At 42.7% G+C, this 27,168-nt stretch overlaps 2 protein-coding genes and 1 pseudogene across 3 annotated transcripts in view; 2 read left to right on the top strand and 1 right to left on the bottom strand.

Moving 5' to 3' along the window:
- LOC306936380 (E3 ubiquitin-protein ligase TRIM35-like) overlaps positions 1-27,168 on the bottom strand; it is a 191,115-nt gene that overhangs the window by 42,364 nt on the left and 121,583 nt on the right. The gene's annotated exons all lie outside the window — the stretch shown is intronic.
- Positions 17,010-17,397, top strand: LOC306936596 (histone H2A-like; annotated as a pseudogene). The gene has a single exon. The product of its transcript is annotated as a histone H2A-like (transcript).
- On the top strand, positions 26,112-26,825 carry LOC306936436 (histone H2B-like; the record flags this gene model as incomplete). Its single annotated transcript, XM_079519933.1, has 2 exons — positions 26,112-26,383; positions 26,723-26,825. The coding sequence occupies 2 exons, from the start codon at positions 26,112-26,114 to the stop codon at positions 26,823-26,825; spliced, it is 375 nt and encodes a 124-aa protein (XP_079376059.1).

The raw sequence follows: 27,168 nt of genomic DNA, 5'->3' as shown, positions 1-27,168 counted from the left end.
GCCGGTGGGGCGAACGGTTTCCGAGTTACGTGGATTACAGACGTACATACGTACACACAGAGTGCTGGTGCATTTATAGACAGATTATTGAAACTTTCAGATCAAATTCAGTTTGGCCATATATCTCTCAAGGTTCAAGACGTTTCAAGGTTACTTTATTTTGTCTCCAGGAGAGACATTGTTTTGGACACAAAGACCTGCACTGCAGCATAGATAAATACAATACAATACAATACAATACAATACAATACAATACAGTAGCATATAAATAACACATAAACCACCCAAGCCAACATACCTCGTGCAAAAAAGAGCGCCTTAGTAACACCTCAAACCTTCTACCCCTACCCTCTTATCTCTACACTGGCCTCTCTGCACTGGCTTCTAGGCCTAGAACACCAGTGTGCTCCCAATGTGTAAATAAGCTTGTGGTTCCAAGAATATCTAAAGAGTAACAGGAGGCAGAGTGTTGATTAAGACTGGACTTAAAACACGAGGCAGACAAACACCCTCTTCATGTTTAAGACTAGATTTAATCGTGGCAGTGAGGGCTGCTAAAGGCTTTAGCATGGACGAAAATAGAGCCCTATAGAGCACCGAAGTCCTGACGTCACTGTCAGTAGAGGGCGTCAATCCACAGGTTCGTCTACTTTTTATTTGCATTGTAATCTCCATAGGGGGATTTTAGATCGCCTCATATAAGAACTGTGTTTGAAAAATAAACCGATCACCCCGGCCTTTTCACTCATATGGGTATGAAGCATCGACTGAAGGTGGAAATGTACAAATATAACCAAAGAGTAACAAAAAAAGCGTTCGAAACGAGTGAAACAACCCAGAGACTACATTTCCGGTATAGGCGGGTGGCTGCATCTGCCCGTCGCACAACAGAAACTGAATGTTAATTACGTTTATTTTTATTTTATTGATATTTAATGTTTCATGGTTAGTACGAGTCGAGCTTACGTCAACGAGGATTCTCAGGAACGCAATGTGTTGACAGCTGGGCGTGACGTATATTAGCAGCGACATTGCCTTCATATGTAGTTTCAAGGCTTTTGCGGCCACATTAATTCCATTTTTTCCAGAAACTGGCTGTATCAAATATGAATGGACATCATTAACGACGCACAGCCACTCCCCTGACAGAAAGGCCGGGGTGGTCGGTTTATTTTTCAAACACAGTTCTTATATGAAGCAACCTAAAATCGTCCTATGGGGATCTCAATGCAACTAAAAAAAATCACACCTGTGTGAACTGAGTGGTGTAAGGTCTTATATAGACTGATCAACTGTGGTCTGACGTAATGAAATCACACCCGTGTGAACTGGGTGACCATAGCAACCACGCTCATTTTTTGGTACGAACAGACATGTCAACTAACAAAGCCAGTTGTAGGAGTGGTTTACACCGCTCAAAAATACATGAACCTGTGTATTGGCGCCCTCTACTGAAAGTGACGTCAGACTTCGGTGCTCTATAAAGTCATATCTGCTTGCCATTAAGTAATCTGACTGAGGAATCCTCAGCATCAGAATGCTTGTTACGTTCCAAAATAATTTCCACTAGAGTCAAAAAGTTGTCTTAAATGACTTATAGGCAGGAAGTAATTCTGATAGTCTGAGGACATGTAGGCACTAAGGCACAAGGAAGCTAGCCTGGGTAAACCCCTCCCCCCTCGCCAGATTTGCATTCTGCCTGAGGGGAGAACCTCCTGGCAGAATGAAATGTTGTCCAGCAGGGAGAGTGGGTTTACCCAGGCGACAAGGAAGCAGCAGTGCTATAGGAGACTATAGTGTCAGGCAGAAATGTCAATTTGACAAAAGAAAAATATAAAAAGGACAGGCATAGGCATTATGCTATGATTATTATTATTATTCTACTGAGCTGATGCTGCAGATATGATGCAATACATTATTCAACTGGAGTTTACTGTATTCATGTCACATGTAAGACATAAAGTAATCATACTTTGTAGAGTGTATGTAGAGTCAGTGTAAGTCAGTGAATTGAATGAGACACTGTAGTCATTATAGAGACAGAACTAACAGAATGCACAGTATAGTCACACAACATGGATGCTCTTTACATTTCATGGCAAGTATTGAAAATTACTGCAGTAAATCATCATCATACCAAGTTATGAGGAACGCCTGAGTGGCAAAAAAAAACTATGTTTTGGCCTCGACAGCTAATACAAACAAAGGTCCTATCTGATTGCATTAAACAATGTTAAAGGACAACTTTATTTTTTTCAACCAAGGTTCATGTTTGAGGAATTGTTAGAGAAAGTAAAAGATGAGGGTTTTTTTTATACATTTTTGCTATTTTCGACAGGTGGGCGGGGCATTCGAACAAGTGTCTACATATGACTTTTATTACAACATTTTATGCCGATCTTTTATTTATTATTTAGTTTACTATAGTCCTACTAGACCCCAGTTAATTACATCTGGCCACAAAAGAGCACAGGGTTCCACTGAATGTGAAAGGAGGTGACAATCTGACATATTGAGCCGTAACACAGTATGGCATCCCCCTAGTATCCAGTAGGCCTACATCCCCCTAGTATCCAGTAGGCCTACATCCCCCTAGTATCCAGTAGGCCTACTTTCTGGCCTTGACAGACCCATACATCCACACAGAAAAGTCCTATCTGATTGACAGACCCATACATCCACACAGAAAAGTCCTATCTGATTGACAGACCCATACATCCACACAGAAAAGTCCTATCTGATTGACAGACCCATACATCCACACAGAAAAGTCCTATCTGATTGACAGACCCATACATCCACACAGAAAAGTCATATCTGATTGACAGCCCTATAACTGCATTGTCTGGCTATCACAGTTCACACTCAGACTGACCTCTGAGAGAGGGACTTCTAAAAGTAGTCCAAGTTGTCCAACATTTCCCTCTAGTGGTTGTACAAGGTAAAGGAATCCATTCGAATCAGTTCATCTTTCAATTCCACATTGAACTTGTGTGTGGGTTTGTTCATTTAAGTTACGTTTTAGCAGTTTTAGAAAGACTTAAAATACCTTTTCACTTAAAAACACCAGCCATGTTCACTCCTTTAGCTTGTGTGCATTTTTCAGAAACATAAAATATGGCATGTTGACTCGTTTGTTCAGACATGCTCCAGGCATTTACAATGAGTCTAACATGGTTAACATGGAGTTTGAAGTTGAACATAGGCTTGTGTAGGAGGAAGGTGTGTCTGATACAACTGCATACCAAATATCTAAATATTGAATACTTTTCAAGCTGTTCTCCGGAACTTAATGCATAGATTCATGTGTCGCTTGGATAAGTCTGTGAATAGCATCATCGTCAGTATAAATAACCCTGTCAAAAGCTGCACTAGATATTCCTCTAGCCTTAGAAGACATTGGCTTAAAAGCCTTTATTTATAACACAAATGCCTGTCTAACATTTTGACTGTTTTTTATTGGATGTATATTGTATTTTGTATGTTTTTCTATTCATTCATTAATTCATTCCTTCATTCATATAGGCAAAAATGTTAATAAATAATGATTATATTTTAGCAAGCACCCCACTTGTGTCATGTCTTAACTACACTTTGTTATGGACTATTGTGTGGTTTATTATTAATGCACACAGGCATAACTGGTTATTATTATACTGGTTATTATGCCAGCTTGTGCTCAAATGTGACCATGGTGTAGACTGTAGATAAAGGGAAGAGGATACTCTTATACACAATAATGTGGTTGGCTCTTAAAATAGCCTTTTGTTAGTATAAAGTTGGTATAGTTTACTTCTTTTTGGGAGCTGCCTGCTTTGCTGCCTCGGGTTTGGCAACCTTCTTGGCTGGAGCTTTCTTGGCTGCTGCGGGCTTCTTAGCCACTTTCTTGGGGCTCTTGGTGGCCTTCTTCGGGCTTTTGGCCGCTACTTTCTTGGTGGCAGGCTTCTTGGCTTTCGTGGGTGGCCTTTCGTCCGCTCCTTGGAGGCGGACACGGCCTTGACGACCAGCTCAGCAACACTGGGGCCGGTCTTCTTGGGTCGGGGAGCTGCCTTCTTTGCTGCCACAAAGTCGTCGTCATTGTAGTCGAAGATCCCAGCAAAGATCGCTTGGGCCTCCCGCAGTTGTGAGTCGCTGTATGCCGAGAATTTCTTGGCCCTCTTCTTGGGGACGCATTTTGGATGACAATCCACAATGAAGTCATCTGTGTCTGACTCATCATCATCTTCAATGCAGTCATACTTCTTAGACACTTTCTTGGGTCTACAGTTAGAGCAGTTATAAGTTTTAGCCACATTCTTGGGGTTCTTGGTCGCCGTCTTTGTGCTTTTTGACCCTACTTTCTTTGCTGCAGCATGCTTCGTTGCTTTGACTGCTTTCTTAGCAGCAGGCTTCTTCACCTTCACCGCTTCAGCCTTCTTGCTCATCTTGAAAGAACCAGACGCGCCGATACCTTTGAGCTGGGCCAGGGTGCCTTTAGCGACCAGGCTCTTGACGGCGATCTTGGCGCGGGCCTTGTTCTTCTCCACATCGTAGCCGCCGGCAGCCAGAGCATTCTTGACCGCAGCCAGGGACACACCGCTCCGCTCTTTAGAGGCGGACACGGCCTTGACGACCAGCTCAGCGACGCTGGGGCCGGTCTTCTTGGGTCGGGGAGCTGCCTTCTTCTTGGAGGCCTTGGCCGGTGCTGGAGCTGGTGCTGGTGCGACTTCTGCCATAGTTTTATCAAACAGTTGTTCCTTCTCTAAAGTAAACTCTCAGAGTGATGTTGAACGCTCTGAAGGGGCTGGACTTAAACACCACATGAGAACCATGTAGAGTCAACACACACACAGACTCTCTTGTCTCTTGTGCCACTTGTGTTTTCTCCTCGATTAAATAACAAAATAACAAACTAGGCCTACTGTGTATATTATTTAATGCAACAATATCTGAGATAAAAACGGTGCACTTGTTTTAAGTATCTCTGTTTTGTCATCATTTTGAGATAGATAGATAGATAAATAATTTATTTTTGTGTCATGCAACCAAGGTGCCCAGTCCACATGGACTTATAGGACACACGCACACCATACAAATCATTTCTTCAATATTGCATAAGTGTACAAGAAAAAGTCTGCTAAAGCAAAAATACCTTTCCTAAAGCAAAATTCCAGTTTTTCGTAGTCCTCTAACCAGAAAAAGTGAACACAGATGGTTGTCATTTTACAAAATAATACATGTCTTAATTCTTCATATAACGGGCAGTAAAACAAAAAAATGAATTTCATTTTCAATTTCTTTCAAATCACACACTAAACACACCTCAGGAGTACCAATGAATCTACCCGTTTCTAAAGCTAGGTCCCAGAATGCAGCTGTGCACATTCTATAAATAGAATGATTTCTGACCCCAGTCAGTACACACTCCAGTCTTCAGTACACACACCACTCCATGATGGTGGATTTGATCCCAACTAATGACAGAAAGACAGCTGTTGGTAACTTGGTTAATTTTGGACAAAAAACCTAATGTGATCAGAAAACTATAAGCGTGTTTAAATCTTCAATCAACTGTATCTGTATATTTGATTATGGAGACATGCTGTACCCAACAGGTACTTCTCAGGTAGGCCTAGGCCTATAACTTCATGATACTGATGATGCAAAACATTTTATGTATATTAATCAACCCACATGATAAAACATGAACTCAATCACTATATATGGCAACAAAGGGATTGAGTTGTGTTTGAAATGTACTGTAATTCTGCAAAATGATAATAAATACTTCAATCAATCAATAAAACAAATGGTCTTTGGGACACCAAACCAAACTCTTGTACCAGACTCTGTTCCTTTAGCTCCTTTATTGGTGTAATTGGTATGAATGAAGAAATGACAGGCTCAGAGTAGTCCTACAAATATGAACATCCCTGGGAAATATATCAAATCTCCCACAATTCCGACATGTTCCAAAAGAAGCATATCTGCTATAGGAGACAACGGAACTTTCCTTTGGTGCAGAAGCCGTTAAAGGGATAGTTCAGATTTTTTGAACTTAAGTTGTATGAAATACTTGCCATTAATATAGTGGTTGCAACTGTATTAATTGATTGCCCGAGTCCCATGGTGGGAGTTCTGCTCTGGTTTTGGTCAATATTAAGTAGTTCCGGTCATTTTGTGGGGGGCACTGGGGCCACGCAGTAAAAGTAAATGAATCCACAAAACAAAATATTAGCGCGACTTTCGTTCAACTTTGACCCCTCTATCACATGGAACTATTTTTTTGGGCGTAGTGATATGGACACAAAAAACATAGTTCTGTGTGATAGAGGGGTAAAAAAAGAACGGAAGTTGCACTAATATTTTAGAAATAGGTCAACAATACAAATTACGTTAGTTTTGTGGATTGATTTACTTTTACTGCGTGGCCCCCAGTGCCCCCCACAAAATGACCGGAACTACTTGATATTTCACCAAAACCAGAGCAGAACTCCCACCACAGGACTCGGGCAATCAATGAATACAGTTGCAACCACTATATTAATGGCAAGTATTTCATACAACTTAAGTTCAAAAAATCTGAACTATCCCTTTAAGTATTTTTAATCTTTAATCCGTTTTGGCAGCTCTGAAATTCTCTCTTCCTTCCTTCCTTGACTTCCTTATTGACATCCCATTGTACCGCCTCCAGCGCCGGAACTGGCTATCTGCGCGTCCCTACGTTTAGCCAGTTCCGGCGGTAAGTCTGTCTGTATTCTATCATTTCCATTTAGCATGACACCGATGGGAAGGGACCCTCCGGGTGACGAGGAAAAGAGCTCAACCGGGGGGGTCCCGAGAGGGGCCATCAAATTAGTTACAAATACTGCACACTTGGTTAATGTAAATGAAGTGTGTCACAGCAGTACTGTGGATTTGTGTACCTGCTCTGATCATAGCCAAAGATCTCCTTGATTTGTCTAGAGATTATTTCGCTCTGATCCTCGTCTCCGTCATCCATGAAAACTTCCATTTTCCGAGTCTTCTTCGTCATCGTCTTCTTCATCCACGTTGTTCCTGGGAGAAACATAAAAGACTTTCAGCAGGTGCAATTAACCTAATTTGTTACTTGTTGGTAGATCAAGTCAGCATTATTAACCTCCGAATCCGTACAGAGTGCGTCCCTGTCTCTTCAGAGCATAGACAACATCCATGGCGGTCACGGTCTTTCTCTTGGCGTGCTCGGTGTAGGTGACGGCGTCACCTACACCGAGTAACTACACAAGGAACCTACACAAGGAACACCTTGAGGACACCGCGGGTCTCCTCGTAGATCAGACCGGAGATGCCCTTCACGCCGCCACGGCGAGCCAGACGGCGGATAGCGGGCTTGGTGATTCCCTGGATGTTATCACGAAGCACCTTGCGATGGCGCTTAGCGCCTCATTTTCCAAGACCTTTTCCTCCCTTACCCCTTCCTGACAATTTGAGTTAAGTTGTAGTTGAAGTTAGTCAAACAGTAGCTGAGTTGTTCCTTCTCCAAAGTAAACTCAGAGAGTGATGCTGAACGCTCTGAAGGGGCTGGATTTAAACACCACATGAGAACCATGTAGAGTCAACACACAGATTATCTTCTATCTAGTTTGTGTTTTCTCCTCAATTAAAACAACATATAACAAACTAGGCCTACTGTGTATATTATTTAATGCAACAAAGTGCTGACCAGTTAACACTTTTGGTCATCAATATATCTGAGATAAAACAAAAACAAACGGTGCACTTGTTTTAAGTGATAATCTCTGTTTTGTCATCTGTTTTTCTATAAATATAATGTTTTCTGACCCCAGTTCAGTACACACTCAGTACACAGTGGACGGCAGCATGATGGTGGATTTGATCCAACTTCCAATAACAGAAAGACAGCTGTTGGAAAACTATAAGCGTGTTTAAATATTCAATCAATCTGTATATTTGTTTATGGAGACATGCTGCACCCAACACATATTTGTATTTGTTTAATTTTTCATTGGTATCTTAGTGTAATTTTACAAAGTTTCAGTTTCTTGATGTTCTGTGTAAAGAACATTGAATTGCCTTGTTGAAATGAAATGGCTTTGCCTTTCATAGTAGAATTTTGTGTTCAGCTTCTACAGTAATCCTCCTCAGAGGATCAGTGACACAACCCACATGATAAAACCTGACACGTGAACTCAATCACTGTGGCAACAAGTAACAACGGTATTGAGTTGTGCTTGAAATGTACTGTAATTCTGCAAACTGTTCATAAATACTTTCCCAAACACCGTTACCTCCTGACCTAGCTGACGCACCCCCCACATGGAAATACAATTTGCATAAGCTATACATGTCCTATATATACACACATATGCACATATATGAACCTGAATATGGCATATATATATGCAGCATAGGCTATATTCTGCATATACTTCCCATATATTGGCATAATATGTTAATATATTTATAATAAAACCATATAGCACTACCATTAGCCTTTTCATGTTGCACACCCCCTAGAAGGCTGTTTTTCGACAATATGTGGTTTAATGTTTGTTTTTAGTTCAATGTTTGTTTTAAAAACACCATTGACAATGAAGGGAAAATGTACGTCACCTTGTCCGTAACGCAAACATTAAATCCCATTAAGAATAAAGATCATTTAATGTTTGTTTTGACCTAATCAACATGGGTTGGACTTATTAACGCCCCTCACTTCACACGGGTGTGATATTTCTTTGAAGAAAACGACGCAAAACGACATACATAGTATGTCGTTTTTCATGGTTTTCTAGGATAAAGTTACTTTACTCATTGTCCATGTCATTGGCTGCGGGTACATGAAGGCTTTTTCATTCAGAATGAAAACTTCAGAATTAATTAATTCAGAAGTAATATTTTTTGCTGTGTGTTTACATGGGAAATGGTCATTCCAAATGAGTGTTTACATGGAGTTTGGGGCTGGGAAGGCTTCCGATTGGATAGGGGGTGGGGCGGATATGTTTAGGTCCAGTGGTGGAAAGTAAATAAGTACATTTACTTTAGTACTAAAGTACAATTTTGATGTATTTCTAGTTTACTTGAGTATTTCCAATACTTTTACTTCTACTCCACTACATTTTAGGTAAAAAAACAAAAACAAAACGTACTCCACTACATTTCAGTAAAAAAATAAAAATACACTTTTACTCCACTAAAGAACAAAAACACGTTTATGCCATATTCATTTATATTTGATGTATCCTGTAGCCTATGAGAGGTTGCTCTCAGAGATGTGAAATTAAACATGTCTAGTTACTCATAATTAATCGCAAAACAAGAGCATAACATGGAAACAAGCATGCACAGAAAGACCAGAATTAACTTAAATCCGAATGAGTGTTTACATGAGTCCAAAATTGTTTCAATAGGATTTAAAAATGGAATAAACCGGTCAGTTACATCAGATTTAAGTTTAAATCAGATTGGCCATTTTCATTCCGATTTAAGTTTTTGTAGGTGTTTACATGACAAGTTTTAATAGGATTTAACTTGTATTCTGAATGAAAAGGGGATTTAACTGTCCATGTAAACGTAGTCACTCACATGAATGTCTGATGACAGTGATGAGTTATCATGGTTTAACTGGCAGGCTATATGTATTAGTTGGTTATTTGGCCATCTCTTAATTATTATAAGTTCAATTATAAAATAGTTCAAGGCTCTATTGCTGATTATTTAGGTTAGGACCGCCGCAGTGGTGTCCGGTTAGAACTTAAACCAGGATGCTTCGACTTCTGCCTTCTCCCTGAAGCCGACCCTTGTTATATATTCTCCGACCAGGCTTGTCACGTTGACTAAGCCAGTTAGATCTATATCCATATATGGTTCTACCACATCTATCTGATATCAGCACTAGGTCGGCTCGGGCTTAATATAGGGATTGTCATACTAGACATGTCATATGTCATATAGCCCAACGTCCTAGTCAGAGTCTTCGTTACATCAATATTCCTCATCATTTATAACCCAGTGGTTCTCAAAATGGGGTCTGGGGACCCCCAGGGGTCCTCGAAGGGTTTCCCAGCAAAAGTAGTTAAATAGAATCATCGAAATCACTTAAAACCACTTAACCCATTTAGACCTGCAGAACAGATTCTACAAAATCAAATCAACTTTATTTGTATAGCACATTTACAAACGACTCATCGTACCAAAGTGCTTCACAGGTCAGAGAAAACAATACGAAACAGTGCAATACAATACACCAGAATAAAGCAATACAAACAGTGCATATAGTTATAGGTACAGAGAAGAAAAAACATAAAGAGCAGTTTAAAAGCAACACACATATCCTATGTATTAAAGTGCAAGAGCATCAGGGGGACTGGGAGACTTGTGAATATAGGAATGTTTTGAGTCTTGACTTAAAGCTATCAACGGAGGGGCCCGGGGGCAGACCTGACATAGCAAGGGGGATGCTGTTCCATAATGTAGGAGTTGGATGTCAACTTATTTCATGTCAAGGACCGCAGACCCACATCTGAAAATATGTTGTTCCAGGGACCCCCCGGAAGAAAAGATTTCAGCTAAAAAAACGTTAAAAAATAGCAGACCTACAAGCTCGTAGCGCGGCACTCGGCGCTATGATTGATTGATTGAAATATGTATTAACAGTTTGCAGAATTACAGTACATTTCAAGCACAAACTCAATACAAAGGCTGTTAACTGTGAGTGGACGACCCAATTAAGCATTACACTTGTTTACAAGAGGGTCCACCATGTTCAATTCACCAAAACATTTAGAGACGTACAAATAGACACTTCTATATACTATGACAAAGAACATAACAGGAATTTATCATAATGGAGGTAAAAGCTTGTAGATCTGCTATTTTTCAATAGCTAAAGTATAACGTAATGATTAAAACACCAAAAGGCTCAATTCTTTTTAGCTTTGATAACTTTACAAATTTCAAACAGGTTGGGGTCATATACAAGACCCTACATGGTCTGTGCCCGCCCCCCCTAAGTGAATTCATTAAACGGAAGCCTGATAGGGGAATCAGTACCAGAGCAACCACTCGAGGAGACTGCGAAGTGCCGCATCGGCAAACAACATTCGGCCAAAATGTCCTCTCAGTACAGGGTTGTGTAGCATGGAATGCCCTTCCTCTGCGTATAAGGGATTGTGCTACATTTCCATCTTTTAAATTTAATCTGGAAAAAATGGTTGCTTGAAAACCAAAGCTGCAACCATTCATGATTATTTTAGGTGTATTTCTTTTTTTTATGCTGTGTTCCCTATGTAATGTTATGTAAATGTATTCCACTGTTTTCCGTTTTGTGTTTCTTGTGAGGACTGCAGATGAAAATTAGCAACTGTGCTATATCCGGTGTATTTACGTCCATTAATATGCATTGTCCTGTCCAAATAAACAAATAAAGTAAAAGTAAAAAAGGTCAGTATAGCTGATCGACTAGCTCTGACCCATAGCCTCCTTAAGGCTATGTTACTCTTAAATTCCTGCCGCCGTATGTCGACTGCACAGCATGTCGACTAAACTTCCGCAAAAACAAACAACTCACCTACTTTCCCTAGTGCAGGGGTTCCCAAACTGTGGTGCGTGCACCCCTTGTGGTGCGCAAACACCCTCTAGGGGGTGCGTGACATGAAAAGGGTAATGGCGTTTTTATGGTGTTATTTAGCACAAACGGCAAAATCCGGTAAACCACTGTTGTAAGGAGATGTATAGAGCAGCTGCGGGAGTATACAGCAGCTGCATGTCTGCATGGAAATCATCATATTGTAACGGCAGCCGCCATTATTTTTAGTTTATTATTGTTCAGTTTGTAGTAAATGGTGCATTTATATAGCGCCTTTATCCAAGGCGCTTTTACATAGATTTTGCATTACATTCACACACCGATTGCAGCGGAAGCCATGCAAGGTACCAACCAGCACATCGGGAGCAATTTGGGGTTCAGTGTCTTGCCCAAGGACACTTCGACATGTAGACAGGAGGAGCCTTACAATAAATGGTATGACTGACTGAAACACACACACACACACACACACACACACACACACACACACACACACACACACACACACACACACACACACACACACACACACACACACACACACACACACACACACACACACACACACACACACACACACACACACACACACACACACACACACACACACACACACACACACACACACACACACAAAAATAGATCAGATAATTTCAATATTTCTTTCCCATGCCGTTGTGCGACAAAATATGAGATAACCCTAAGTGGTCAGTCAACGTTGGTACTCTAAAAATGAAGTATTTGCATCGTGACTATGAGCTGTGCGACCTCTCTTCTCTGTCCAAGTGGTTACTCGACTTGTTGACATATACACAAATGGATTGTTCAATTGATCTGAATAGTAATCGATACATACAAAAATAAATCAACAGTCTGACCATAAGAACACAGCCTATCCCCCCAGTAACCCACTCACCCTACAACCTAAACCTAAACCAGATTAGACCACCCAATGTCTCCCCAGTACCCCACTCACCCTACAGTCTGACCATGAAAGTCCAACTGTCGTGGGACTCACCCAACTCAAAGTTCTGGAAGTGTTGGGGCGGTCGTCTCTGTCTCTGCCTCCGTCCCTGGCGCTTTGGTGCTGCAGAACTCCTCTTCCCCTGCAGGCTGGAGTCCATCGACGGTTCTGGAATGAATATAATGAAGGCAGTGGGCCCACTTGGATCAAAGCTGGTAGCTCTCTCTCGTAGCCTGCTGCTTGTATTGAGAAAAATCGGTTTGAGGGAAAGGAAGTTCCAGATTGATGGTCCTGCCTGATGACTACAAAACAATGACTACGTCTACAACATGTATATCATCCGCTCCTGACCGGATCATAAACCCGAAAAGGAATGCTGCCCAGGCTAGCTCACGATGTGTTTTCACAACTTTTTTCAGCTTTATAATTTGTTGTAGCCTAAGTGATTGAAGGGGAAACAAGGCGTTTTATTCTACATATAAAACCCAGTTAAATTTGTTCTTAAATGACTTGGATTTGGGAGAAAAACAGCATTTGATGGGGCATTTTTTACACGTGAGTGCAGTTAGAACTTTTCCATTGCATCTTATGAGAGGTGGTGTTCTTCTGCTGCCTTTATGCACTCGCATGCTGTTTCTTATCAGTGTGACGTCGTCTGATAAGGCGTCTATGGGCATAATGAGTAGACCTACTTATGAGTTATTAATTAAAACTATCATTCCACAGTGACATGAGCAGATAATGCATTATAGCAGTGGTTCTCATACATTCTCAACACCAAGGACCCCCAAATTGACATGGATTTGACCACGGACCTCATACTATAAGGTTGTGCCAGGGACCCTCGTAAAATATTTGTAAACATTTGTCAACATTGTTTTCAAATAGCTGTAAATATAAAATATGACAAGCTTATTTATGTAAACTGTTCATTGTTTATCTGGGGACAGGGGTCCCCTGTGAACCTCCTCAACTTGGACCCCTGGGGGTCCCTTAGCCCCGTACCCCACGTTGATAACGACCACATTATATAGGCCTATACACATCATATGAGAAGGGATGATAGCAAGTGTTACCAAACGATTAACGAACTTTACTAAGATAACTTTTTACATTGATCAAACGTCATAGCCTACATACCTATTCTGATCACTTGCATCGATATAACCATTGGTGCAGGTGCTCTTTTAGAAGATGTTTTGATGAAAAGTGGACACAAAACTATATATGACCGTTGTGCTCTTTTGTTATGGTGATGTTTTCCTGGGGCAAGTTTTCCATGCATCCACTGCCTCCAGGAAATAGACGGCGCCGCTTGTCGTCTGGTTTGATGGATTTACAAGCTGTTCAAAATACAACACAATAAGCACGCATTCATAATGCCACGCAGAGACATCAGAATACACATATAAGTAGCAGTAGTTCAAACAGCCTTAACCTAAATAAACAAACATAGCAGGACTGCCTATACCTCGCTGCAAGGCTGACCCACTGCCAAGTTGGAGTGAGTCCACAAATATATACGTTTCTCCAAAGTCGGGCAATTATACGATTAAAGTTTTACACGCAAGCACAAAACATTTCCGCGAAGGGTCCTTTGCAGCGCGTGTGTGTGTGCGCGTGCGCGTTACACGTATTTACCAGTGTTGCCAGAATCCAGATGGTGCGAGAAATAAGCAAGTGATCAATATTAGGCCACACCATGATAATTTCAAACTATTCAGCGGCTATTTTACATTCGCATATCTACAAGCTGACAATGTGTCGGCCTCGCATTAATTAAATGTGGAGTAGGCTATTATTTTTTAAATAAACAATTTAAGGAGGTCTACCTGACACAACACATTTTCAGATTGGAGTTAGGGACAAAGACAAACACATATTGATTTTGGGGTCCATCCATGACATGAAATGTTTGAGAACAATTCAAATAGGTCTAATACAAAATAAAAATAAATACAAAATAAACAGAACCTGCAACGACTATATTTTATATAGAGAAACTGCATGTGTAAACAAGCGCCACAAGGTGGCAGTGATGGCCTATCGTATCTATTACTAGTCCAGAGTTCAGCCAAGGAGGTTTCATACAAAAGCACTCAGCAAATAAAACAAACTACTAAAACTATTTAAAAAATATGTCAAACAAATTTGTTTTTGCCGTTTTCACCACAACCTGGTGCAGCACTATGTGTTGCAGACTTGGCTATGCTCAGCTGCTGTATCACTCCTATTTCATAGCCAGTCGACATTCATCTTATTCAGGGCCTGCTGAATTAGCCTGATTATCAGACTGTAGCTTTCTCGAAGCAAGAGACGGAGTCCACTCAGAGAGTGGGCGGGTCTTTGGGCTGGATCCAGGCTACTGCTGGATGGGATTCAGTCTAAATAGGGTCGTTTCATAGTTTGCTAATACATCAAAGATGCGTTTATAATCCACTTCGAATGGATAAAGCCTTGGCCTGGAAGATATGTCAGCAGGTGCATCATGGTCCCTGACCTTCTTACAACACACACTAACTATCATGTGTTGTGTTCTCTTATAAACCTATGTCATATGAGATATGACTACAAATCTAATTATAGGTCATTGGGTCCAAAGAGGAGTACATGGTCTCAGTCCATGCACAAGGTCATGCATTAACAGGTGATCAATATGCCATACAAGTTACAACCACTGACCAGTCACCATGTGGCCATTATTAGCAAGTTTGACGAGTTTGTGATTTTGATCACTGCATTTTGGAATGTATTTTCATAGTCAGTCGTGAGCCATCATCTTGTGTAAACTGTATTTGTTTTGTCCATTTGCATTCAAATGCATTGAAGCACAATCCCTGTTGAAACTCTTCACACATCTGAGTGTATGACCACATTCCTCTTATATCCGTAACCTTGGTGTCACATTTGACTCCACCCTCTCATTCCTCCCCCACATAAACCAGACCATCAAAACCGCCTTCTTCCACCTCAGGAATATTGCCCGCCTCCGGCCCTCTCTGTCTTTCCCTGCTGCCGAAACCCTCATCCACGCATTCATCACATCCCGGATCGACTATTGCAACAGTATACTCAATGGCACCACCTCCAAAATCCTCAACAAACTACAACACGTACAAAACTCCGCTGCCCGCCTGCTCACCAGTACACGCTCCAGAGACCACATTACACCCGTCCTCCACGACCTACACTGGCTTCCCGTCAAACAAAGAATTCACTACAAAATCCTGCTCACCACCTACAAAGCTCTCAATAACCTGGCTCCCCCCTACCTCTCCGATCTTCTCGAACCATATGTCCCCCTCCGCTCCCTCAGGTCCAGTGAAGCCAACCTCCTGAAGGTCCGCAAGGCCAAGCACCGCACCTGGGGGGACAGGGCCTTCTCTGTTTCGGCCCCCAACCTCTGGAATGAACTCCCCAACCATCTAAGAGCCGCTCCCTCTCTCCTCTCATTCAAAACCTCACTCAAAACCCACCTCTTCAGGATAGCTTTCCCCAGCTGAGGTCTGGATAGGATGTCCCCCCCCCTTCCCTCGTTTATCCTTTTATCTTTTTAACCCTGTACTGCTATGTTATGTTTTGCTTTGTTTTTTTTCTTATTAAAGTCTGTTCCTAGTGTTCCTATGTAAAGCGCTTTGGGTATTTAGAAAAGCGCTATATAAATTTGAGCTATTATTATTATTATTATTATTATATGTTGGCTTGGCAGATTGCTCATGCACACATGCTTTTTTGATTGATTGATTGAAATATGTATTAACAGTTTGCAGAATTACAGTACATTTCAAGCACAAACTCAATACAAAGGCTGTTAACTGTGAGTGGACGACCCAATTAAGCATTACACTTGTTTCCAATAGGGTCCACAATGTTCAATTCTGCCCACTAGCATAATCAACTAAGAGAAGGTTTGATAAGGCAGCAGCCCTTTATTATAATGTCCCCAATTATGTCACAGGCATTCAACACTGGTCTGGTGAACTGCATACTGCACATTCTGCTACGGTTTATTCGGTTTATGTGCATACACATCTGCTAACATGAAAAGACCATTCTACTACATTATGATGATGCAGTAACATGTGTCTTGACTATTTAACGACCTTACTATCTGCTCTTATTAATCAGCCTATTTAAATCCCATTATGTAATATGATAGATCAAGCTTTGTTTTGAGTGTTTTTGTAGCAAAAAGTGCGCAAATTAACTGCTTAATTTTTATCTCATTGGCTCTGAGTCACCGTCTCTGGCCAGGAACCTCCTTCTTTGGGAGGCGCACTTCATGCCACTACTACTGATTGGTTGGAAGCTCATACACACTCAGCCCGCGCTCTCATCCGTTTCTATGATTGGTGGGGCGCACACCCGCACATACAGACAGTACTATTCTCTGTGTTGTTGAAGGTATAAAAGGTCTCGCGCGCCCCTACACCAGCACATTTCTTTTAGGTTCAATTCCAGAAATAAACCTACACCAAAATGAGTGGCAGAGGAAAGACCGGAGGAAAGGCCAGGGCGAAGGCTAAGACCCGCTCATCCCGTGCCGGGCTCCAGTTCCCCGTTGGTCGTGTGTGTCCACAGGCTGCTGCGTAAAGGCAACTATGGCAAGAGAGTCGGCGCCGGAGCTCCAGTGTACCTCGCTGCGGTGCTCGAGTATCTGACCGCTGAGATCCTGGAGTTGGCTGGAAACGCTGCTCGTGACAACAAGAAGAGTCGTATCATCCCCCGTCACCTCCAGCTGGCCGTCCGCAACGACGAGGAGCTCAACAAACTGCTGGGCGGAGTGACCATCGCTCAGGGCGGTGTGCTGCCCAACATCCAGGCTGTTCTGCTGCCCAAGAAGACCGAGAAAGCCGCCAAGAAATAAACACTCCTCATTCGACTGAACAAACCCCACAAAGGCTCTTTTAAGAGCCACCCACTGTTTCCACATAAGAGTCACTTCCAATGAATCATGCCTGTTTGTGTTGTAGCCTAAAGAAACACTATTTACCGATCTTTACATTAATGCAAGACTGTAGTTCTATACAGTCAACTGTAACTAACCAGCAGGTCAGTTACAGTATTTAGTTATAAGATGAACTAAACCGACCCTACACTGCTCTGTATTGAAATGGCCCCCGTAAAATCTGAATCGCCCCCCCCCCCCCCCTTTTCCCCTCACTGTATATGTTTCTTTTCCCTTTTTACATCTATTATGATGAATTTCTGTTCTGTTCTTTGTCTATATAGAAGTGTCTATTTGTACGTCTCTAAATGTTTTGATGAATTGAACATGGTGGACCCTGTTGTAAACAAGTGTAATGCTTAATTGGGTCGTCCACTCACAGTTAACAGCCTTTGTATTGAGTTTGTGCTTGAAATGAATAGGTGCACATTACATTTAAACATGTTTACAATTACAATATTTTAGGTTTAACTAACTGGGTTTAGCATAACATTAGGTTTTGATACAATGAAGAATTTAGTAATCTACATGAATGTGTAATGGCACAATTTTATACTATGTAGCCTATGTATTTAATCATCTCCATTGTGTTATCAAGGTAGTCATACGACAGTATATAGACTATCCATTTACATTTTTAAGTATTTAATTGAATTTCCACAATTTTACTAAATATCACATATCCATTTTACCATGTTGCATCACATTCATGTCTGAATAAGTTCAGCTGGACAAACTGGTTTAGGTGGCAGGCTCTGTAGTGGTTGGACATATGCCTTCAGGGCGGGAACCCCATTTGGGGTTCTCTTCTAGTTGCCATGTACAACAGTATATAGCAACATGACATTTCAGTCCTCAATAGCCTAATATTTGCCTAAACGTGTATTTTCTAGGAATACATGTTGTGGTCCTAAAAGGACCGTTGTGTTTTAGCAAGCGTATGCACTAATGACTGCATTTTGTAGTAAGTAATGCCTACTGCCCGAATACCAGCACCCACACATAAATAAATAGTGAGTCCTAACACGAACAGTAGAGTAGAGTACACCATATAGGACTGTAGAATAAAAGAGACCCCCGGCCCGCTATGATAAACATGATTAAATTATATGTGGTTGAAAGTACCTATAATTAAAGTAAAGGTTTCAGCTACAACCAAGTCAACCATGCTCAATGTGCAAATTAAATCCATGTAGATTTCAGACCGTTGGTGAGAACAAAGACGGGGGTAGCAGGTTTGGCACCGCCCAGTGCACTGCAGAGCAGTATGCCTGTCCTCACTTAGGTCCTCAGATCACAGTTAAAACGAGGAGGATCTGAACTCATCATTCATTCACTTTAATATCTTCAATTTAAGCGAGGTAGAGACCAGGTTGTGTTGTGCTAGCATTTTCTATTTAAGTCTAAGTTTAGCGTTATTAGTCTCGGGCATAATGGCCGAAAAAATGGATATGTCCTTAGATGACATTATCAAACAGAACAGGTCGCAGAGAGGAGGAGGCCGCGGAGGCAGAGGCCGCGGTGGTGGCCGCGGAGCTGGCGGCGGTGTCGGCCGTCTTGGAGGAGCCACCGGGGAAGGATTTGTCGGCCGGGGCGGCGGCTCCGGCCCCAAGAGGAGCCGAGGTAACCTCAACCGAGGTCGAGGCAGACCTACGCCGTACAGCAGGCCTAAACAGCTTTCGGATAAGCGTCAGCATGACATGTTCGACAATGCTGGTGGTGGAGGAGCTGGCGTGGAAACTGGAGGGAAGCTCCTTATCTCAAACCTGGACTTTAGTGTCTCTGATGCAGATATCCAGGAACTTTTTGCCGAGTTTGGTACACTGAAGAAGGCTGCTGTCCATTATGACCGCTCTGGAACGGGTTTGGGGACGGCAGATGTCCACTTTGAAAGGAGGGCAGATGCCCTGAAGGCCATGAAACGGTACAACGGCGTGCCACTTGATGGGCGCCCCATGAACATACAGCTCGTCACCTCACAGATTGATAACCAGCGACGGCCTCCCATGCAGGGTCTGAAAAGAGGTGGAGGTATGAATAGGCGTGTTGGGGGCATGCAGAGGGGACGCCGCGGCGCAGGCGGTGCCAGAGGCCGGGGGAAAGGCGGACGTGGTGCTGGTGGTGCCAACAAAAAGCCGCTTTCTGCCGGCATGCAGAGGGGACGTGGAGGCCGCGGCGCAGGCGGTGCCAGAGGCAGGGGGAGAGGCGGACGTGGTGCTGCCAACAAACCGCCGCTTTCTGCAGAAGAGCTTGATGCCCAGCTAGATGCATACAATGCATCTAGCATCTAGCTATCCGCAGTCTGGCTCACCGTGGCGGTCTGATCTACGAGGAGACCCGCGGTGTCCTTCAGAGGTTAATAACGCTGACTTGATCTACCAACAACCCAAAGGCTCTTTTAAGAGCCGCTTACATGTACTTTACAGAGTTTATTCCATTCAAGTAGGCAACATGTTTATAGTTTGCATATGAGATGTATGATTCATGGACTGACAGTGGTTAGGTCATAGTATTACATCATAGTGCTGCATTGAACAGCCAACCTGTTGCATTGTGTATATTCAGAGGCTATGTAAGAGGCTATGTAAGTTATGTAGAAACATTAGTGAATTTTATTCATTACCATAATCATATGGAGGCTTTGGGATCTGTTTTTACTGATCTAATTTACTAATCTGTAATAATAATAATATAACTGAAATAATTCGATTTTAATGTGTGATTTAAATCACCTCAATCACTCGCATTCAGCTCCACCCTGTGGGGGAAGGGAGGCATTGTTCCATTGTGTGGAACTCGACATGATGCTTCACACCAAAACCAGCAGCTATTCATAGTCATGGCATGAGACTCTTCTGTACAAAGCAAGTGTAGAGAGGAGAGCTTTGGTGTAAATATAATCTGCATGTCTATCAGCGTTTGCTTCTGAAAGTGGAGGTGGGGGTTGAGTGTTGAACATGTTTCTAGTATTGGGGGGGGGGATTCATTTTAATTGTGTTAAATGTGTTTAAGTTCAGTTGTGTTGTAGACTAACTCACATGTGCACAGTAGTGGGATGTATTTTCCACTTCCAGTGATGGAAGGTTCAGGTTTCAGGACTAATTTTCTCTTTCTTAATATTCATCACAATATATATTTATCAAACAAATGTAACACCAATAAAGGAGCTAAAAAAATAATAAATAATAACTGAGTCGCACTGGAACGCCCTACCAACAGTCATTAAGACATGCGAATCCCTTGACTCCTTCAAAACCGCTCTCAAAGGGCACCTACGGATGGCTGCAATTCGAAACTGGCCCCCGTAAAATCTGAACCCCCCCCCCACCGCCCTCCCCCTTTTTCCCCTCACTGTATATGTTTCTTTTCCCTTTTACCTCCATTATGATGAATTCCTGTACTGTTCTTTGTATATATAGAAGTGTCTATTTGTACGTCTCTAAATGTTTTGATGATTTGAACATGGTGGACCCTGTTGTAAACAAGTGTAATGCTTAATTGGGTCGTCCACTCACAGTTAACAGCCTTTGTATTGAGTTTGTGCTTGAAATGTACTGTAATTCTGCAAACTGTTAATACAATTTTCAATCAATCAATCAATCAGTCTGGTACAATATTTTGGTGTGACATTGTTGCAAAAGTGATTGAGTTAACACGTGCCAAGTTTTAGCATGTGGATTTCGAGAAACTAGAATAAAGTCAAAATTGGGTGACTATTATTGCTTGGGTAAACAAGTTTACCTCTCAAGTTTACATGACAATGGGCCATTTGCTTTTAATGAAACCCAGGTTGGTGTTTTTCAATACTGTAGAAGAGTGATAAACATATCTTACAAAATGTCTTGTGTTGGGTGACATTGTGTGAACCTGAAGACTATAATAGTTCAGTAAAACAGTGTGTGTGTGTGTGTGTGTGTGGCCCAATGTTCTGCATGACTCCTTTTGTTCTAAATAACAAGGCAATTCCATGTGCTTTACACAGAACATCAAGCTCATCAATGGAAACTTTGTGAAATGACACTAGGAAATATGCCTATATATTTTTATTTTAAACAGAGCACAATGACGAGTTAATTTAATCATAATGCTTTGCAGAATGGCACATCGTAGGCCTACCTGAGAAGTGTCATCAAAATCAAATTATTGAAGATTTCTTAGTTTTCTGATCACAGTGAGTTATTTGTCCAAAATTAACCACGTTTTCCAACAGAAAGCCTTCTGTTATTGGAACTCCACCACCATGCTTCCTTGAACTGGAGTGTGTTTAATGCGCTCAGAAAACATTATATTTATAGCAAAACTGATGAGGCCTCATTCACACGTACCAAACACCAACCAAGCAATGTTTGGTCGTTTTTTTGGCCCACCACAATGCTTTTGCAATGGGAGTCACATGGGTTGACCACACATTTGTGTTTGATTGCTGATTGCTGGTGGTTTTCTGCCCCTCCCCCCTCATCAAAAACAAATGTTTGATCAAACCATGTGACTCCCATTGGAAACGCATTGTGGTGGACTGGTGGCCCAAAAAAAGGACCAAACATTTGCTTGATTGGTGTTTGGTACGTGTGCACTAGGCCTCACAAAACAAAAGTATAGTTTGTGGTGTCGCCAGGAATGTCTACTAAATTGATTGTGAGTAGTAGTAGTAGTATGCAATATTTTAGAAGAAAAATGACAGAAGCAACACTGTGCTCTGACTGTAGACGGGTGATATTCTGAGGTTATTACTAAAAAGGAGTGCACTGCTTTCATCTCAGATATATTCATGACAGAAAGGCACATGTGTGCTAACTGGTCAGGTTCGAATTAGTTTATATTAGCTTTGATTCCCCATCGATGATGTCAACTGGAAGTTTCTGAACTGCCCACAGCCCTCATATGAGACACAGACCGCGTAGGGAAAAAAAATCATGATTACCTATTATATGAAGATAGGTTGAAAAGTGGTCCTTTAATAAATATTGACATATTTGTGAATGTTTTGCTATGGCCGTGGCCGCTGTTTTGGTTCAATATTTTGTTGTTCAACAGCATTTAAATGTAGTAGTATCGTGGGGCAAACTAAACAAAATACATACATACATGGATGCACCTGGGACGTATCCTCAGTGATGTATCCCAAGGTCATCGGGGTTTCGGGTCTCCCAATATCATACCCCTCACTCAGGTGACCCAGCCGGGGTGATCAAGTCCCGACTTACGTCCCAGTAGCTACCCTCGATCAGTCCCATTAGGGAAAAACCAGGGCCACACAATCCGTTCCTCCTGAACTACTCTGCCGGGACTGGGAGGTACCATTCTGGCGCGTGGAAGGACTAGGCTCTGTGGGTTGACTCCTGTCCGGGCCCCTCCTACGTCTCACCAGGTCCACTCCTGCTCTCACCAGGTCAGGCCCTGTGCGTTGCACCAGACTCCCAGCACCAGGCACTTTATTCAGGAATGGTGGATTCTCGAGCCGCAACAGTTCCGCAGGCTCCACCTTGCCCGTGGTGGTGCCGCAGGCTCCGCTTGAGGCTTGAATGGCCCTCCTAAAGGCCTCACCGTGGGTTTGTTGGGCTTCTTCCTCACGGAAGACACAGGCTGGGGCGCCAACCCATACTGCTCCCGGGTGCCGTCTAATTTCCGGCTGCCACCCGTCTCTCCGGTGGTCACCAGACTATTCCTGGTTGTCACGTAGTCTGTTCCTATGAGTCACTATAAATAGAATAACTAAACAAAATACATACATACATGGATGCACCTGGGACGTATCCTCAGTGATGTATCCCAAGGTCATCGGGGTTTCGGGTCTCCCAACATCATACCCCTCACTCAGGTGACCCAGCCGGGGTGATCAAGTCCCGACTTACGTCCCAGTAGCTACCCTCGATCAGTCCCATTAGGGAAAAACCAGGGCCACACAATCCGTTCCTCCTGAACTACTCTGCCGCAGGCTCCGCTTGAGGCTTGAATGGCCCTCCTAAAGGCCTCACCGTGGGTTTGTTGGGCTTCTTCCTCACGGAAGACACAGGCTGGGGCGCCAACCCATACTGCTAATTTATCACATACATATTAATATGTATTATATAATAGGATATAGATAGAGAGAGTGTGTGTGTGTGTGTGTGTGCGTGCGTGCGTGCGTGCGTGCGTGTGTGTGTGTGTGTGAGAGAGAGAGAGAGAGAGGTGGGGGGGTGGGGTTAGTAACGCAGCTCGCTCTGCCGGTCCTCCCTTACGTCCTCCGAATACACATAAAAGAGCAAGTGTCTGAGCTCTCAAATCACTCAGTTTTCTGACTACAGCTCAACTCAAAATGTCAGGAGGAGGGAATGCATTTATGGCAAAGTATGTGATGACCTGTACGGTGGCATTTTCCCCTACAGGAACCTTGATGATGACCAAAAGCGGGTATGTTTGGAAAATTTGAGTAGTAGAAACATCTCTGAAGAAAAGAGGGATGTGATGTGGCTGGTCTCTGTGAGGAGACTAGCAGTAATGGCGGTGGTAAAGAGTGGAGCTGTTTTGTTAAAACTTTGTTAAAAATGCCCGGTTCTAAATTGTAATGCAGATGAAACGATAGAGCATTTGCTAGTAGACTGCCAGAGGTCTGGAGAGGTTTGGGGGAAAATGTCAAAAATTGGTTTTAATGTTAAGATCACGTATAATGCAGTAATGTATGGTGTTTTTATGGAAAAAATGTCTGCCATGGAGAACGACTTTTATTGGTCTATTGTTTGCACTGTAGTTAACAAGATATGGAACACCAGAAGTGCCATGGTGATTCACCAGGAGGTCATCACAGGAGAGGTAGTGTTTAAACAGATACGAACTGAACTGAAAAGACAAAGAACTCTGGACTCAAAAAAAAAAAAGAAACTGACACCATGGCACTTATTAACATTGTGGGAAAAAAGAAAAAAGGAAAAGAAACCCTTTTTGTATTGAAATGCCTTGATCGATTTTTGTACTTTGATGTAAATATTACATCAAAGTATATATAAAAAGGAAGGGAGGAAAAGGTCTTGGAAAAGGAGGCGCTAAGCGCCATCGCAAGGTGCTTCGTGATAACATCCAGGGAATCACCAAGCCCGCTATCCGCCGTCTGGCTCGCCGTGGCGGAGTGAAGCGTATCTCCGGTCTGATCTACGAGGAGACCCGCGGTGTCCTCAAGGTGTTCCTGGAGAACGTGATCCGTGACGCCGTCACCTACACCGAGCACGCCAAGAGAAAGACCGTGACCGCCATGGATGTTGTCTATGCTCTGAAGAGGCAGGGACGCACTCTGTACGGCTTCGGAGGTTAATAACTCTGACTTGATCTACCAACAACCCAAAGGCTCTTTTAAGAGCCACCCACACTTTCACTACAGAGCAGATTCCATTCTACAATTTCTAGAACGTTAAGATTTGTGCTTAATTAGTCAAACAAGCAGTGTTCATCAAAATGTGGGTTACTATGATCCATCGACAATTATGTTGAACAAAGCTAGAGTATAGCGTCAAATCAACAACAACCCAGAGCTAGTCGGAAGCATGACGGAGGGGTAATAAAGAGACTCAGAGAGCAGATGTGGGTTTGCTTCTTAGACCATGGCTGAGAGCGCGAGTGTTTATTTCACGTCATTATATACACGTCAGACACAATTGGTACATCCGGCATCCGGTCATATGCTTTCAGTATAAAGGTATATATATAAATAGACATACAATGATATATATATACACAGGCAATTAATGATCATCTTAATACATTCCAACAAGTTAAGTCTGCAGTTTTCCGAAAATTTCAATCTCCTTTATACACTACTCTCTTCAATTTATCCAAGTTAGCAAGCTAATAACTGACTGGTCCATTTCTCGCTGACTTGATGATCAACCAACAACTCGAAGGCTCTTTACAGAGTTTATTCCATTCAAGTAGGCAGTATTTGCTTCTTAAAGTTTGAATATGAGCCATGATTCATGGACTGACAGTGGTTAGGTCTGAATACAAGTACTACATAGTCCGGCATTAAAAGTCTGTATAGCATGCGACAGTAACTTTGTGGTCCCCTAAACAGCTAAGGCATGTCTGAAATACGCACCGGAGCGCACTGTGCGCTATTTCCGAGTGTCCCCAGTGGATGGCAGATGTGGAGCCGTAGGCCATACTGCCAAAAGTTCACGGTGTAAAAACTCACTTTGCGCATTTAACCTCCCGGCAGCAAGCTACACAAATTCCAATTGAATGTGTAATGCGTTATAGTCAATATTAAGATAGATGTCGAACCCGAGAAATATCATCTCGGATTAGTAGCAAATAGACTGACTGCAGTGAGTGGACTTCCAACTGGTTTTTAATAGCGCTATTAATTAAATGTTCGTATAATAATATAATAATTATCGTAATTATATCCCTACCCTAGTCTATATTTTAGCGGGACAATATTATATCAGGCATGCGGGAGAACTATTTTAGCGGGACAATAGAGCAGGCAGGCGGAGAACATTGTGCAGAAACTAAGACAGTGTGAGACTCCTCCCTCTGTGGGTCCCAGCAGAAGCCAATCGTATGCTGGGAGTCGCATACTTCCTTTGGCTTGGTATAAATGCTGTACTGGTGCAAAGCCGACCACAGCTCACTTCTTCTCTTCAACCCACTGAGAAAGAACCATGCCTGAAGTAGCGAAACCAGCGCCCAAGAAGGGCTCCAAGAAAGCCGTCACCAAGACTGCAGCAAAGGGCGGCAAGAAACGCAGAAAGTCTAGGAAGGAGAGCTACGCCATCTACATATACAAGGTCCTGAAGCAGGTCCACCCTGACACCGGTGTCTCTTCCAAGGCCATGGGCATCATGAACTCCTTCGTCAACGACATCTTTGAGCACATCGCCGGTGAAGCCTCCAAACTGGCTCACTACAACAAGCGCTCCACCATTAGCCTGGCTAATAAGCCAGACTAATATCACACAACACTGTCGCGGTATATCAGTCTGGGCTGGCTCCACTTGGATTTCATTTCCCGGGGGGCGGGTTCAAACATTTTCTCTTTGACGCAATTGGTCAGAGCTACTGTCAGTCAAAGGTCTCAAGCATTGAACGTCACTGTACCAAAGCCCGCCCATATTGCATACCGTGTCCCGATTGGTCCGACCTGTTCTCGATTGTAGGAAAGAGGCGTGCTACTGAGCCTCGCCAGACCGAAATCCGCTGGTAGGCAACTTTTTTTTGCCAACGGCTGATTCGGTCTGGTTTATTAACCAGGCTACTCCACCATCTCATCCAGGGAGATTCAGACCGCCGTCCGCCTGCTGCTCCCCGGTGAGCTGGCCAAGCACGCCGTGTCTGAAGGCACCAAGGCTGTGACCAAGTACACCAGCTCCAAGTAAACTGGTCTGTCTGCTCTAAACACAACGGTCCTTTTAAGGACCACCAATCTTTTCAAGAAAGAGTTGATCCATAGATTACTAATTACAAATGCGTTGAACAGCCATGTTGAACTGACGAAGATTTATTGTACACCCTGTTCTTAAACTAAGGGCCTAAATTGTCCGAGCTGCTCCAGTGCCTTTTTCGCATGTAACCTGTCTAGTCTAGTGGGAAGAGGGGGGTATCATGCCCCCCCCCCGGAAATATACTTCTAATCAGTGTTTTCTTATTGGAAAAAATGTGCTGAAAATGATGAGCTATGATAAAAAGTTGTCAAAAGGTCCCACCTACCTCAAAACCCCC

This window comes from Electrona antarctica, assembly GCF_951216825.1.
Source record: "Electrona antarctica genome assembly, chromosome: 14".
Taxonomy (NCBI): domain Eukaryota; kingdom Metazoa; phylum Chordata; class Actinopteri; order Myctophiformes; family Myctophidae; genus Electrona; species Electrona antarctica.
Note: the sequence above shows the minus strand (reverse complement) of the source record. Positions and strands in the feature narration are given on the sequence as shown.